At 46.5% G+C, this 13,270-nt stretch overlaps 1 protein-coding gene across 2 annotated transcripts in view; it reads left to right on the top strand.

Annotated features, from left to right (window-relative positions):
- Positions 1 to 13,270, top strand: part of THSD4 (thrombospondin type 1 domain containing 4) — a 555,462-nt gene that overhangs the window by 132,750 nt on the left and 409,442 nt on the right. For both annotated transcript variants that reach the window (XM_084782532.1, XM_084782533.1), the window contains exon 6: positions 8,152 to 8,254. In XM_084782532.1, coding sequence (XP_084638658.1) covers positions 8,152 to 8,254 — 103 coding nt within the window. The remainder of the gene's footprint in view (positions 1 to 8,151; positions 8,255 to 13,270) is intronic.

Below are 13,270 nucleotides of genomic sequence, written 5' to 3'. Positions count from 1 at the left end.
AAAAGTGACGCACCTGGATATTAAGAAAAACTCAGATTAAAAATGCAATGCAATGCCTTGACTTCAGACAAATCATTTCACTGACCAGAGAATTATGGGATGGCAGGGGGACCTTTTGGAAGGTGGAGCTGGTCCTGTGTGGCTTAAGAAAGGAGCTGGTGCCTATCACTGGTAACTGGAAAAGCGTTTGGCCCCTAGATCCTTGTTTCCCAGATAGGGGACGAATCCAATTTTCCAGCTCTGAAAGAGCAGGAAAGAATGTTTGCCAAGCGTGCCAGCCTTCCAGTTGCTCAAGCATAGGTTCTGGAAGTGTTGGACTCATTTTTGGTGTATTTAGTGATGCTGCTGTTTGCTGTGCTGTGAGTTGGCAACTGTCTTGCATACTGGGTTAAGCCTCACCCAAAGCTCTGGAGATTAGGTGTGGGCAAGGGCGGATGCAAAGTTTGCCATTCCTTATGATTATTTATGCTTTAGGCCATGAGAAGCCTGGTAAGTAGGTGAAGTGTGTGTGTGTGTGTGTGTGTGTGTGTGTGTGTGTGTGTACATGCAGGCATATGCCTACATGAGTGCACATGCCTGCAGAGGTCAACTTGGTATGTTTTTCCTCAATCTTTCTCCTTCATTTCTTCTTTTATTTTCCTTCCTTCCTTCCTTCCCTCCCTTCTTCCCCTTTCTTTCTTTCTTTCTTTCTTTCTTTCTTTCTTTCTTTCTTTCTTTCTTTCTTTCAGCCAGGCTCTTTCCATGCCTGTTCAATGAGCTTCACGGCAGTTCTCATCTCTGTCCCTTTAGTGCATGGGTCAAGGGAATGTGCATTACTTTAGATTTTCACATGGGTTCCAGGGGCTCTTAGGGCATCTGAACTCAGATCCTCGTGCCTCCATGGCAAGCACTTTTCTGTCTGAGCATCTCCCTAGGCACCTAAGTAAGTCATGAAGCAGACCTGCAGATCACAGCCCAAGGAGGTTTGGCTACCTGTCTTGAAGAAGCTAACTAGAAGAGCCAGACTGAAGGGGAAAATAAAAAATGGTTCCAGTGGAACCATCGGGTCCCTCTTCCTCTTGGGGTACTGAAGTGAGAACAAAGTTTAAATAGAAGACCAAGGATGTACACCTCTAAGGAGTCCATCCAAGGTGTGGTCCTGCCCAACCGCAACCCGTCACCATACAAGCTGCACTTCCATCTTGTCGTAGGGTCGGACAAACTGTTAAAACTGTGTGAAGTGTCTTTCCTGGAGACCTGTTCTCTGATGGGTACCTTTTCCTTCTCCCAGTATTAGACTCCTGGAGCAAAGTCTCATTTCTTTCGGGTCCTCTGCTTCTAATCGTCAGGTAGAGAGATCTGACTGTCTCTTTCCAGTGTCCTCACTTCTGCCAGCAGCCTCCTCACAAAGGGATGGGAACATTTCTAGATTTCTTTTTTTAGATCCCTTCAAGGGAGAAGTTAAGTGTGCCCTCTGTTGCCATGGTAGTTAGTTGATCTTTTGATTGAATCCAGAGTAACTTCAAGGATTAAAAAAAAAAAAACATATCTAACCCAGGCAGATTCAAGGTCAAATCCTTGGCACCATCTTCACTGGGCATGGTGCTCTTCGTCTCCTTGGGAGAGGACAGTCACTTAATTTCCAAAAGGTAAGTGTTGGATTACTGATGGTGGCCTGTTGAGCTGTGGAATTAGGCACTCCAAGTTGTCAACTCTGATTAACCAGGGTCACTAGAAATGTAGCAGGAGTTTCCCTAACTCTCTGTGTGACTCATATTATCCCTGGGTACTTGTGAGGCACAATTTTGGATAGGGCATATGCTGCTTTATGGGAGGAGTCATCTCGCACTAAAATACATCTTCGTTGCTCTCCCAGCAAGGTCCCAGTGGAAACATCTCCTTGCTTTGGGGTGGACAGAGCCATTTGAGGGAAGGCTGTCTCCCTGGGGACATTCCTTGGTTGGAAAGCTCCAGCCTTTGTTGGTTCCATCCTGAATAACCCTGTTCTCTTTCTACACGGCTTCCTACCCAGCCCCCTGCATCCCCCCCCACCCGTTTTCTGGCCTAAAGACTAGAAGAATCTATGCCCCACGGGCAAGGTTCAGTTCTTTAGGAAACCTGCCCAAGGGCAGTTCACAGCTTAACAGAGAGATGATTACTGACAAGGTGGAGGGTGACTCAGCCTGTAACATCAGGAAACAACCAATTTTAACAAATCTAACAAGTGTACAGCCATCTGTAACCTGGAGGTATTCGCTTCACCGAGTCTGCTAAAGCGAGGAGATTATTTGCTGATAATAGGAGACAAGTACAAACAGATGTAATCTACGAAAGAGATGTAATCTACAAAGCAGGATTTCCCTGTCCTGCTTGGTGTCATTTTCACTCCTTATGGTTGTAGCTGTTTCACCAACCTGTGAGGCTGAGCCTGACCTGGGCATGGGCATTAGGTGCTGTGTGCCGGTACTGCCAGTACTTGACTTGACTGTGTTCTCTCTTCTCTCTTCTCTCCTCTCTGTCTCTCTGTCTATGTCTCTCTCACTCTCTCACTTTTGCTTGCTCTTGCTCTCACTTGCTCTTACTCTCGCGCTCTCCCTTTCCCTCCTTCCCAGATGCTGGGGATTGAACAGTTTCTCTCTCTCTCTCTCTCTCTCTCTCTCTCTCTCTCTCTCTCTCTCTCTCTCTCAATGTTTTTGTTTATTCATTGAGAGTTTCATACACTGTATTTGGTCACTATTCCCCTCCTCCAGATCCTCTTCCATCTCCTACCAACCCACCTCCCCCCTCTCAAATCGCCAAGTCTTTGTGTTAACCTGAAGGCATCACTCCATCAAAGGAACTGACTTTCCTTCTCCCTGAGTCAACCAAATGTCCATCACTCCTTGGCTAGGGATAGAGCTCCAGATGTCCATCACTCCTTAGCTAGGGATAGAGCTCCAGATGTCCATCACTCCTTGGCTAGGGATAGAGCTCCAGATGTCCATCACTCCTTGGGTAGGAGTAGAGCTCCATGCCCACTTCCCTCCCTCCATGCTGTCAGGTTCGAACTGCTGTCATAGTTGCTATGAATTCCTGTCAGCCCTTTAGGTCTGGAAAATGCTATTTCCCTGGAGTCATTCACCATCTTTGGCTCTTTCCATCTCCCCCACCCTCTTCCTCACAGATCCCTGAGCCTCAGAGGAGGACTGTGGTAGAGACGCATCCCATTTAGGGCTGTGAGCTTTGGCTTCATGCATGCACAGCAAGCACATTAGCAGCTGAGCTGTGACCCCAGCCCCAAGAAGCAGTGTCCTAACAAATCCTTTAGAGGCTCTTCCCTCTCCGGGACAGTGCTGAGGACCACTCCAGGGATAATTCTTTCTTTCCTCTTTTAGTGAAAATAATTTTTCTCATATAATATATCCAGATTATGGTTTCCCTTCCTTCTTCTCCTCCTCGTTCCTCCCAATGCCCCCCCTTCACATCTGGATCCAGTCCACTTCTGTATCTCATTAGAAAACCAATAGGCTTCTAAGGGGTAATAATAAAATATAATATAATAAGATAAAACAAAAACTAACACATCTGAATTGGACAAAACAAGCAAACAGAAGGAAAACAGCCCAAGAGAAGGCACAAGAATCAGCAGCCTACTCACTTACATTCTAAGGAATCCCATAAAACCAATAAATTAGAGGCTATAATATATACACAGAGGACCAGTGCAGACCCATGCAGAGCTGTGCAGGCCCAGTGCATGCTGCTGCAGTCTCTGTGAGTTCCTATGAGCTTTGCTCGTGCTGATGTAAAGGGCCTTGTTTTCTTCATTCCCTCTAACTCTTACATTCTTTTTGCCTTCTCTTCTGCATGGTTCTCTGAGCTCTGAAAAAAGATTTTATGGAGACATCCTGTTTAAGGCTGAGTGTTCCAAGGTATCTCACTCTCTGCATAATGCCGGGCTGTAGGTCTCTGTATTTGCTCCCTGTTGCTTCAGGAGGAGGCATCTCTGGCGATGGCTGGACAAGGCACTGATTTATGAGTACAGCAGAATGCCATTGTATTGCTACCTTTTTATTTATTTATTTAAAGAAACAGTATTATTTGGTTTCACCCTGGATCCCTGGGCTATCCGGTATCAGGTTCTTGGTCATCTAAGCAGTGCCAGGTGTGGGTGCCATCTCATGATGTGGGCCTTAACTCATATCAAGTGTGGGTTGGTTACTCCTACAAGCTGTGTACCACCATTGCCCTAGCATATGTCACAGGCAGGACACCATTATAGATCAAAGGGTTTGTGCCTGTATTGGTATTTACGTTTCTCTTCAGTAGCATGCAGAGTACTTTCCTGTGCCAAAGGCACTAGAGTGGAGGGGGGTGAAGGCTCTATGTAGGCACCAGCTCAACCTCTTCACATTCATTGAGTTGTGTAGAGGCAATGGGGCCTCGCTGTCAGTTTGTGGAGAGCATCTGTAGTCCTGGCAATAGCCTGGGTTGTTTAGAGGATTCCCATGGACCCCTTTGGCCAACAACTCAATTAGATGTTACTCAATCCAGGTACTGGAAGCTTCCTGAAATGACAAGAGATGACCATTTGGGGCTCTGTCTCTCCCCATTGTTTGGTGATTTCTGTTAGGTCTCAAAGAAACTCTGTTCCAGAGTCGTCCTGACTGACACATCCCGCCCCCTACCGTAAAGCTCTCCAGCCCATGAGCATCCCTTCCCCCAGCATCTCTGATTCCTATAGATCCTAGCCATTTTGGCTACAAGCTCCCCTTGGTCTCCTGATCTCTGGGTTCCCACGTTCTCCCTTATTTGTTCTGTCTCTCTTCTCTTCCTTTCTTGCTCTACCCAAGTCCCTCTCTTCTCATGGGCCACATCTGCTGGTCTGGTCCAGTGCAATCTAGACCCTTCCAGAGGCCTCTTGCTGTTTTCTCCCTCACATCTATAATAAATCTCCTCAAATATACCTAAAAGCAGTCATGGCCTCATTTTCCATTCAATTTCATTTAGATCACCTTCATATATGTCTATGTTTTAGGAAGTTTCTACTGTATTAGGTTTCTATACTATCCCTCAAATGGCCCTTAATTTTGGCGGTCTCTCCCTTGTCCTCCCCTTCCCTTTCCCTCCCTACTGGATCCTCCCATCCCAACCCTCCCCCTCCTGACACATTTTATTTCCTATTTCTAATGAGATCTATATGTCATCCCTAGTCCTTTACTCCAGATGATTTTCTACTTCCATCCATTTACCTGCACATTTTATTTCATTTTTTTAAAAAAGGCCAAGCAATACTCCATTGTGTAAATGTACCACATTTTCTTTATCCTTTTTTTGTTTTGTTTTGTTTTGTTCTTTTGTTAAGGGATATCCAGGTTGTTTCCAACTTCTGACTCTTATGAACATGGCTGAGCAAGTGTCTCTGTGGTAGGATGAAGCATCCTTTGGGTATACATCCAACAGTGGGATAGCTGGACCTTGAGGGAGATCGATTCCCATCTTCCTGAGGAACCACCACACTAATTTCCATAGTGGCTGTACAAATTTGCCATTCCTTCAGTGACACACTTCCTCCAACAAGGCCATACTTCCTAACCCTTTCCAAGCAAGTTCACCTACTGGAAAAAAAAAGTATTTAAATATATGAGCCTATGAGGGCCATTCTTCAAACCACCACAGGCCACTTCTGTCCACAGAGAGGTACGAAGCGTACCGTCTCTGTGATCTGGGATTTTCAGCTTTGACATGTGCTACGAGGCTAATGAAGGGTAGCTTCTAGCCAGAACCTAATTGTGGAGCATCGTGACTTAATACAGGTGTGGTTATTCAAGGAACAGAGCATTTGGCCCTTTAACCTGCAGTGCCATGACTAGTCTGCTGTTGTCAGTCTCTGGGCCCTGCCTCTGTGTCCTGTGGGACCTTAGGCAAGGTATACCATTCCTCTGGCCTCAGTGTCCGCATCTGTAGGTTAAAGGGATTTAGTTTAACTCTCTTCAGTCTGTGCTTCTGGGTTAATTGATCTGGAGAGAGCCTGGGGTGGGTGTGGCTTTTTAATTGCTGCTCTACAGCCTGGAGCTGGGGCTGGCACACCAATGCCACCAGGGGAGGCACGGTCATTTTTATTGTTGAGCCCTCTTCCCACCTCCAACTGGGTAGGGCCCAAGAAGCTATTTTCAATTTTTAAATGTTATTTTAATTTATTGACGTGTGTGTGTGTGTGTGTGTGTGTGTGTGTGTGTGTGTGTGTGTGTAAGTGTAAAGGATAGCTTACAGGGGTTAGTTTTTTCCTTTTACATGTGGATCCCAGGTATTGAGTGTTAGGTTTGGTGGGGCATACCTTTGCCTGCTGAGCCATCTCACCAGCCCAACCTGTGCTCGTTATCAAGTCCTAGTGGGTTTTGTTTTTTTTCCCTCCCAGACAAGGTTGGAGACTAATTCAGGGATGGTGACTTCTCCAAGTCACCTAACTGATCACATGCTAACTGTACGTGACTCCGCGAAGAGAGCATGAGCAACAGCTTGTCCCAAATCTCATCTGAGTGTGGTAGCTCCAGCCTCAAATTCTACTTGGGAGGGTGAAAGCAAGAGCATCAGGAGTTCAAGGACAGCCTTGTTACATGGCTTGAGGCTAACATGGGCTGTGGGACACTTTGCTTCAAAAATGAAACAGATCTTCTTTTAAATCTGCTGTTGTTGGAAATACTGCATGGCAGTAGTCAGGGTGGCCAGCAGGTAGGCTTCCAGAGCCAGAGGAGACAGGCTGCCCAGCCTATCAGGGTGGCCAGCAGGTAGGCACCCAGAGCTGGAGGAGACAGGCCGCCCAGCCTATCAGTTCCTTGTGGGCTGTCAGAGCTCAGCCCACCCCTCCTGCCCACCCAGTCCCTCTCCTCACTGACTCCTTCACATTCTGCTTCAGATGGGGTCTTGTTCCATATGGTTTGCATCAGGCCAAGCAGGCTCTGGCCACCCTGGGGTGGGGACCAGCAGCCTCCCTCCACTCTCCTCTCCCAAGCAGGGCAGGGCCTCCTCCTGCTGGGCCTCCTTCTTCCCTCTGTTCTTTCATCTTTCAGAAGATCTGGTGCCTCTGATGACATGTAGCAGAATCCTTTATAAATCCTTGAGGATTTGAGCTATTAGCAGTTTATCCAGGAAACCGTCTATGCATAGTGCTTTGTAATGTTTAAGAGGCCAGGGGCCTCCTTTCTCTTCTCTTCTGCACACACACATACACACACACACACACACACACACACACATACACACACACACACATACACACACACACATACACACACACATACACATACACACACACACACACACATACACACACACACACACACTAAGGGGGGGTACAAATCCACACTACATGCAGAGATACATTTACAAACCACACATACGTGCATACACATTCACACACACATATGTGTGTATATACATATACATATATACACATGTACCACTTAAACACAGCGTAGTTGGGTTTTGAACTGACAGACCATACTTTGCCAACAATATAATGTAGTGATTCTGATCTTTTACATTTATTTTTTTATCAAACACTGCTGTGTTTGTAACTTACAAACTAGATAGAAATAAAGTAATGGGACTGCCTCCTTTCTTTGGGTATCAGACTCTCCTGAGTACATTTAATAAGACACACATTCATAGGCCTTGTCCTAGACTTAACGGGTAGAAATTGCTTGGAGAGAGCTCCAGGAAACAAGGTCTCTGGGGAATTTTCATGCATGTTGGATGCTGGGAGCTCCTTCTATGGATGGAAGACTGGGTCCTACAGACTAAACTGGCAACTGTCTCGCTGAGCTACTCCCCCAGCCCTAAACATTTTAATAAAAATGACTAGCAAATTTTCAAAAACTCTGGTTTCATTGGAGGAAGCCTGGTATTCAGAGTTGAAAGGTAGCTGGGTGCGGTGGGTGCACGCTGTTAGTCCCAGCACTCGGGAGGCAGAGGCAGGTGGATCTCTGTGAGTCTGAGGCCAGCCTGGTCTATAAAACAAGTCTAGGACAGCCAAGGCTACACAGATAAACCCTGTCTCAGAAAAAAAGAAAGAAACAAAGAAACAAAGAAAGAAAAGACAAAAATAAAATAAAAATAAAAACAGAGTTAAAAGGTAACCTAGGATTACAAAAGCATGAACACTAACTACGTATTTTATATCTGCTTTATTAGGCATGCCCAGAAAGTGGTAGAAGTATCCGGGAGGTACAGTGTGCATCCTACAACAATAAGCCATTCATGGGCCGGTTTTATGAATGGGAACCATTTGCAGAAGGTAAGGCAGCAGGGTCTGTTACCCTGACTCAGCTGTGTCAGGAGAAATCTCCTCCTCCTCCTCCTCTTCCTCTTCCTCATTATTATTAATATCATCATTGTCATCGTTATCATCATCATCAATTTGTCCTGTTAACTGTCATTTTCTGGCTGATGCTGCATGTGTTGAGGTGATCCTGGCTGGAGAATGTGAGCATTGGAGCAAAGTGGACTACAAAGGTCTCTACCAACTGTCGCAGGGACCAGAACACACCTGGACTGCCCTTGACTGTGAAGTGCGGCTGGAACAGGCAACTTCCGAGCATGCCAGAGTGGGACAGAGCAGGCTTTGGGGAATGAGTTGGTCGATAAGGTCTGAGCAAACTGAGAGCCAGGATTTGATTGGTCCTTAACCTCCATACCTGTTAGAAGGGCTGGTGTGCATGCTTAAGAAAGCATGCGGAGTGATAATTGTTCACACACTGGGAGGTCTCTCATGTCTCCTTCATACACCAAGGCCCCTTGCCGTGTCACAGTGATGGTTAGAAGTTGACAGAGCGTGTCATTTTTTTTTTTTTTTTTTTGGTCAAATTTCATCTAGCGGCATAGAGCTTGGATGTTTCCTATTAGATTGTCTCAGCGGTGGTTCAGGAGAGGCTGTGAGGATTCTGTACTGGCAGCCCCCACCCCATTGGCTAGAGCAGGAGTCCTGCAGCCTCTAGGGTACAGTGAAGACCTTTGCCTGATGTCTGTTCTTGACCTCAGCCCAAGGTAGTGGCCAGAGCATCTGGGGTGCCCCCAAACCAGGCTCCAAAACATTGCTTCTCTATCCAGAATCTTGAAAACTGTCAGAAAGCTTGGCAGTAAGATATTAGTGTTTGTGGGCATCCTGCTCCCTCAGGGGCCAAACCAGTATCACCTAAGCAGATACTGAGGTGCCTCCCCTGCCCCTTGGTGAGAGGCAAAGCGATCGAGAGTCACTGTTCGGAAACTGGGTACAAAGTCCCAATGGTCTGGTGTTTCAGAGGAGTGTCTGTAAGTTGTTAATTTCTCAGATGGTCCTGTGACCTGAAGGTTGGCGAAAACAAACCTGACTTTTAAAATTGAGATACGGGATCTAGTCAAGAAAGAGGGCATATGAGACATTTTGCTGGCTCAATGAGAGAGGATATGGGGTCTATGGGGAACAAAGGTGGGAAGGTCCAAAGTCATGAGGGCACAAAGGAGGGAAGGTCCAAGGTTGGGGAGAGTAGGGGAGGGAAGAGGCTGAAGTCCTGCTGGAGCAAAGGTGGGAGGGTCCCAGGGCCTGGGAAGCAAAGGGAAAGTTGGGGTGGGGCAAGGGACAGAAGAGTCCGAGGTTCTCAGTGAGGAAGGGAAGGAGGACTCTGGTCCTGGAGGAACAAGGGAGGGAGGCTTATAAGGGAAGTTTGATCTGGATAGAGGTCGGTTTGGATCTCCTCCTTTCTTAAAGTGCTGTGCTGAACTCAGTATGAAATTCTAATGCGGATCCTAATCCGAAGGGCATTGGTGGAGAGCGTGTTGAAGTCACAGCACGCACGTAGTTCAGGTGGCAGCACCAGCCAGGCACTTGGCTTTATATAAACTTTCCTTCCATGGTTTTATAAGACTGGAGCAAGTTGGATGTACGATTTTTGCAACTGTTCCGTCAATCTGAAATGGTTTCAAAGTATACCCCTTTCTTTTTTTTTTTTCCATAAAAGATGTTGTGCTTTCATATAGCTAGGTCTTAGGGCAACTCTTGTGAAGCCTCAGTATGGGTAGGAAGAGCACACAGGATTAAATTGTGTACATCCCTCCCCCCATTTGTACCCATTCTAGAATCTCAGGATGCAACTTCATTTACAAACGGAGTTAGGCTATTGCAGGTAAAATTACCTAGGCAGGGGACGGAAACGATGACTCAGCAGTTTAGATGGCTTGATGCTTTTCCAGAGGGCTGGAGTTTGGTTCCCCAGGACCCAAGTCCAGCAGCTCCTAACCACCTGTACCTCCTGCTTCAGGGGTTCCAGTGTCCTATTCTGGACTCTGAGAGCATCTGCACTTACGTGTGTACATTCTCACCCACAGACACAGACATCTACACATAATTAAAAATAAAATAAATCTTACAAAATTAGCTGCCTAGATTAAGTCCACACGGGAACTGATGGGTTTATAATCCCTAATTGATGGCCATTGTGGGATCTAGGAGAGGTGAGGTGGGGCCTCACCCAGAGTCTGCAGAGTGAACGTGGCCTGCCAGCATTTGGCTTTTGATGTTCAGCTTCCAGAACTGTGAGAAAAATCTTCTGTTGTTCAATCCTGCATGGCTGTTCATCTTGTCATGGTGATGGTTGGTAAATGAAAGAGAGAGAGAGAGAGAGAGAGAGAGAGAGAGAGAGAGAGAGAGAGAGAGAGAGAGAGAGAGTGCTAGCAGCCAGGTGGTGGTTCTACTGAGATCCGCTCCTGTGTGCGGCTCAGCAAGTGGGGTTATTTTCATGAGTATTTAGGAGATCCCTGGTGCAGTGGGACATGGGGTCAAAGAAAAGCATCTGATGAACCCAGGCCCATACAGTGTTCTCAGCCTGAGCCACCAGGAGACTTCTAGAAATGTTAGTCTTCAATCGCAACCCCAGAGACTGTGATGTAATTGGTCTGGGTTGAAGCCTGGGCATCTAACAACAACAACAACAATAAAATAACAACAACAACAGCCATTTTGTTGTTATTATTGTTAGTAGCAGCAGCATCTTTATTTTAAAGATCTGGGCGATTCAAACAGGATTGAGAATGTTTGGTTTTGTTTGAGCAGCACCCTCCCATTGTTGCTAGGCTTGTGCATACCAGCTGCTTCATGTTGTTCACTGGGAAGAAAGATGCGCTCCCCCACAGGATCAGAGTAGCCTCCTCAGTGCGAGGGGCACGCCACTGTCCCTCTGCAGCTGAAGCTATGGACTGCATTTTCTGTGCAGAAACAAGGTGGTCAGTAGCTATATGCCTGTCCCAACTCTCCAGCCGGATATTAATACCTCTATGCAGGCCACAAAGAAATCATCGTGGAGTTGTGTCCCTGTGTTGCGGTTATTCCCTGGAGACTCATTCTTGTCTGGCTTCAGTATGATGTACCCTTCCTGTCTCTTCTCTTCCCCTTTCGTTCTGGGCTTCGACAGAACCGAGAGAGACGAGTCTAACACTAATAGTCCATGTGCCTGCCAGCTTGAGGGTGACCTTGAACTTCTGATCCTCCTGCCTCTACCTCCTAAGTATTAGAATTTCAGGCATATGCCACCATGCCCGACTTAACGGCCGGTCTGTTTTTATAAATAACCCAGACAGATCGTGGGAAACTGCTCAGATTTGTGTTACACAGCACTGTTCATTGCTGAGTTACACCAGTTACCTCATCATTGTGAGAGAAACCCAAACTAAATATATTTACTTAAAGGGGCATTGTGTTGGTCTTATGACTGAGGAATTAATAAGGTGGGCTGGGTTCAGACTGGCTACATTCCAGGAAACCTAGACTCTTGCCCTTTACCAGACTTTCTTCAACCCTTGGTTCTGCTTACTTCTTTCACAGGCAGGGGAGAAGACTTCCATGGCCTTGCACTTAGAGCGCTGGCAGTCTTTCTCAGAAAGAGCCACTTTTTCTCGCCTGGTACCTTGGGTCAACATATACGTCCAACCCTAACTCCTGCAAAGACATGTTAAAACTCTATGTCAGGGGCTCTCAACCTTCCTAACACTGCAACGCTTTAATACAGGTCCTCATGTTGTGGTAAACCCCGACCCAGCCATAAAATAATTTTTATGCTATTTCATAACTGTAATTTTGCTACTGTTATGAATAGTAATGTAGTTTTAGAGATAGAGGTTTTCCCAAGGGGTTACAACCCATAGGTTGAGAACAACTATTCTAGTCTCTAATACCCGGGGATGTGGCTACGGTGCCTAGTTTTATATCAACTTGACACAAGCTGTAGTTCTTTTAAAAGAGGGAAGCTCAATTGAGCAAATACCCCCATCAGATTGGCCTGTGGGAAAGCTTGTAGTACATTGTCTTGATTGATGATTGATGTAGGAGGGCCCAGCCTACTGTGGCCAGTACCACCCCTGGGCAGATAGTCTTGGTGTAAGAAAGCAGGCTGAGCAAGCCAGTAAGCAGCATTCCTCCGTGGCTTCTGCATCAGTGTGTGCCTCCAGGTTCCTGCCTTGAGTGCTTGCTGTGACTTCAACGAATGATGGACCATAAACTGTGAGGTGAAACAAGTCCTTTCTCCCTTCTTGCTTTTGGTCATGGTGCCTTGTGTTTGTTTGTTTGTTGCTTGTTTATTTTTGCTTTGTGTTTTGTTTGTTTATTTGATCATTTGTTTTAAGACAAGATTTCTCTATATAGCCCTGGATATCCTGGAATTCATTTTGTAGAAAAGGCTGGCCTTGAACTCTGAGATTCACCTGGCTCTGCCTCCTGAGCACTAGGATGAAAGGCATGCACTGCCACGCCACCGAATCTGGGTCATGGTGTTCTGTCACAGCAGTATGAACCCCAAGTAAGACAGTGGCCTTGTCAATAATCTTTCTAGTTAGGATGTTAGTTAAGGCAAGTTCATCCTAAGGGGACAGTGGATAGGATCTTCTGTGCTGTGACTGCTCAGGGGTACCGCCATGCACAACCATGAGCCCAGTGCAAAGTCACAGACAGCGTGACAGAGGCAGACAGGAAGTGAGGTAGTATGGCTGTAATATGGGAACACCAGGGATTGCCAATAAATGCCAGAAACCCGGAAGAGACACGGAAAGACTTTTTTTTGCCACCATTACACATCTCCCATCCCCCATCCCCCACCCCCCCATGCTTCAGAGAGAACATGGCTCCACTCCTGCCTTGACTCAGTTGGATTTCTGGCTACTGGGTCTGTGCACCAGCTCCCGACACCAACAGTTCATGTGGTGTCACATCAGTTCTTGGAAACCCAGATTCTTAATAGTTTTCCATGTCAGGAAAACTGCGTAGTGATCTTCCCGATCACATCCTGGA

Source organism: Acomys minous (genome assembly GCF_964271855.1).
Source record: "Acomys minous genome assembly, chromosome: 5".
Lineage (NCBI taxonomy): Eukaryota > Metazoa > Chordata > Mammalia > Rodentia > Muridae > Acomys > Acomys minous.
This window is presented reverse-complemented; position numbering and strand designations above follow the sequence as displayed.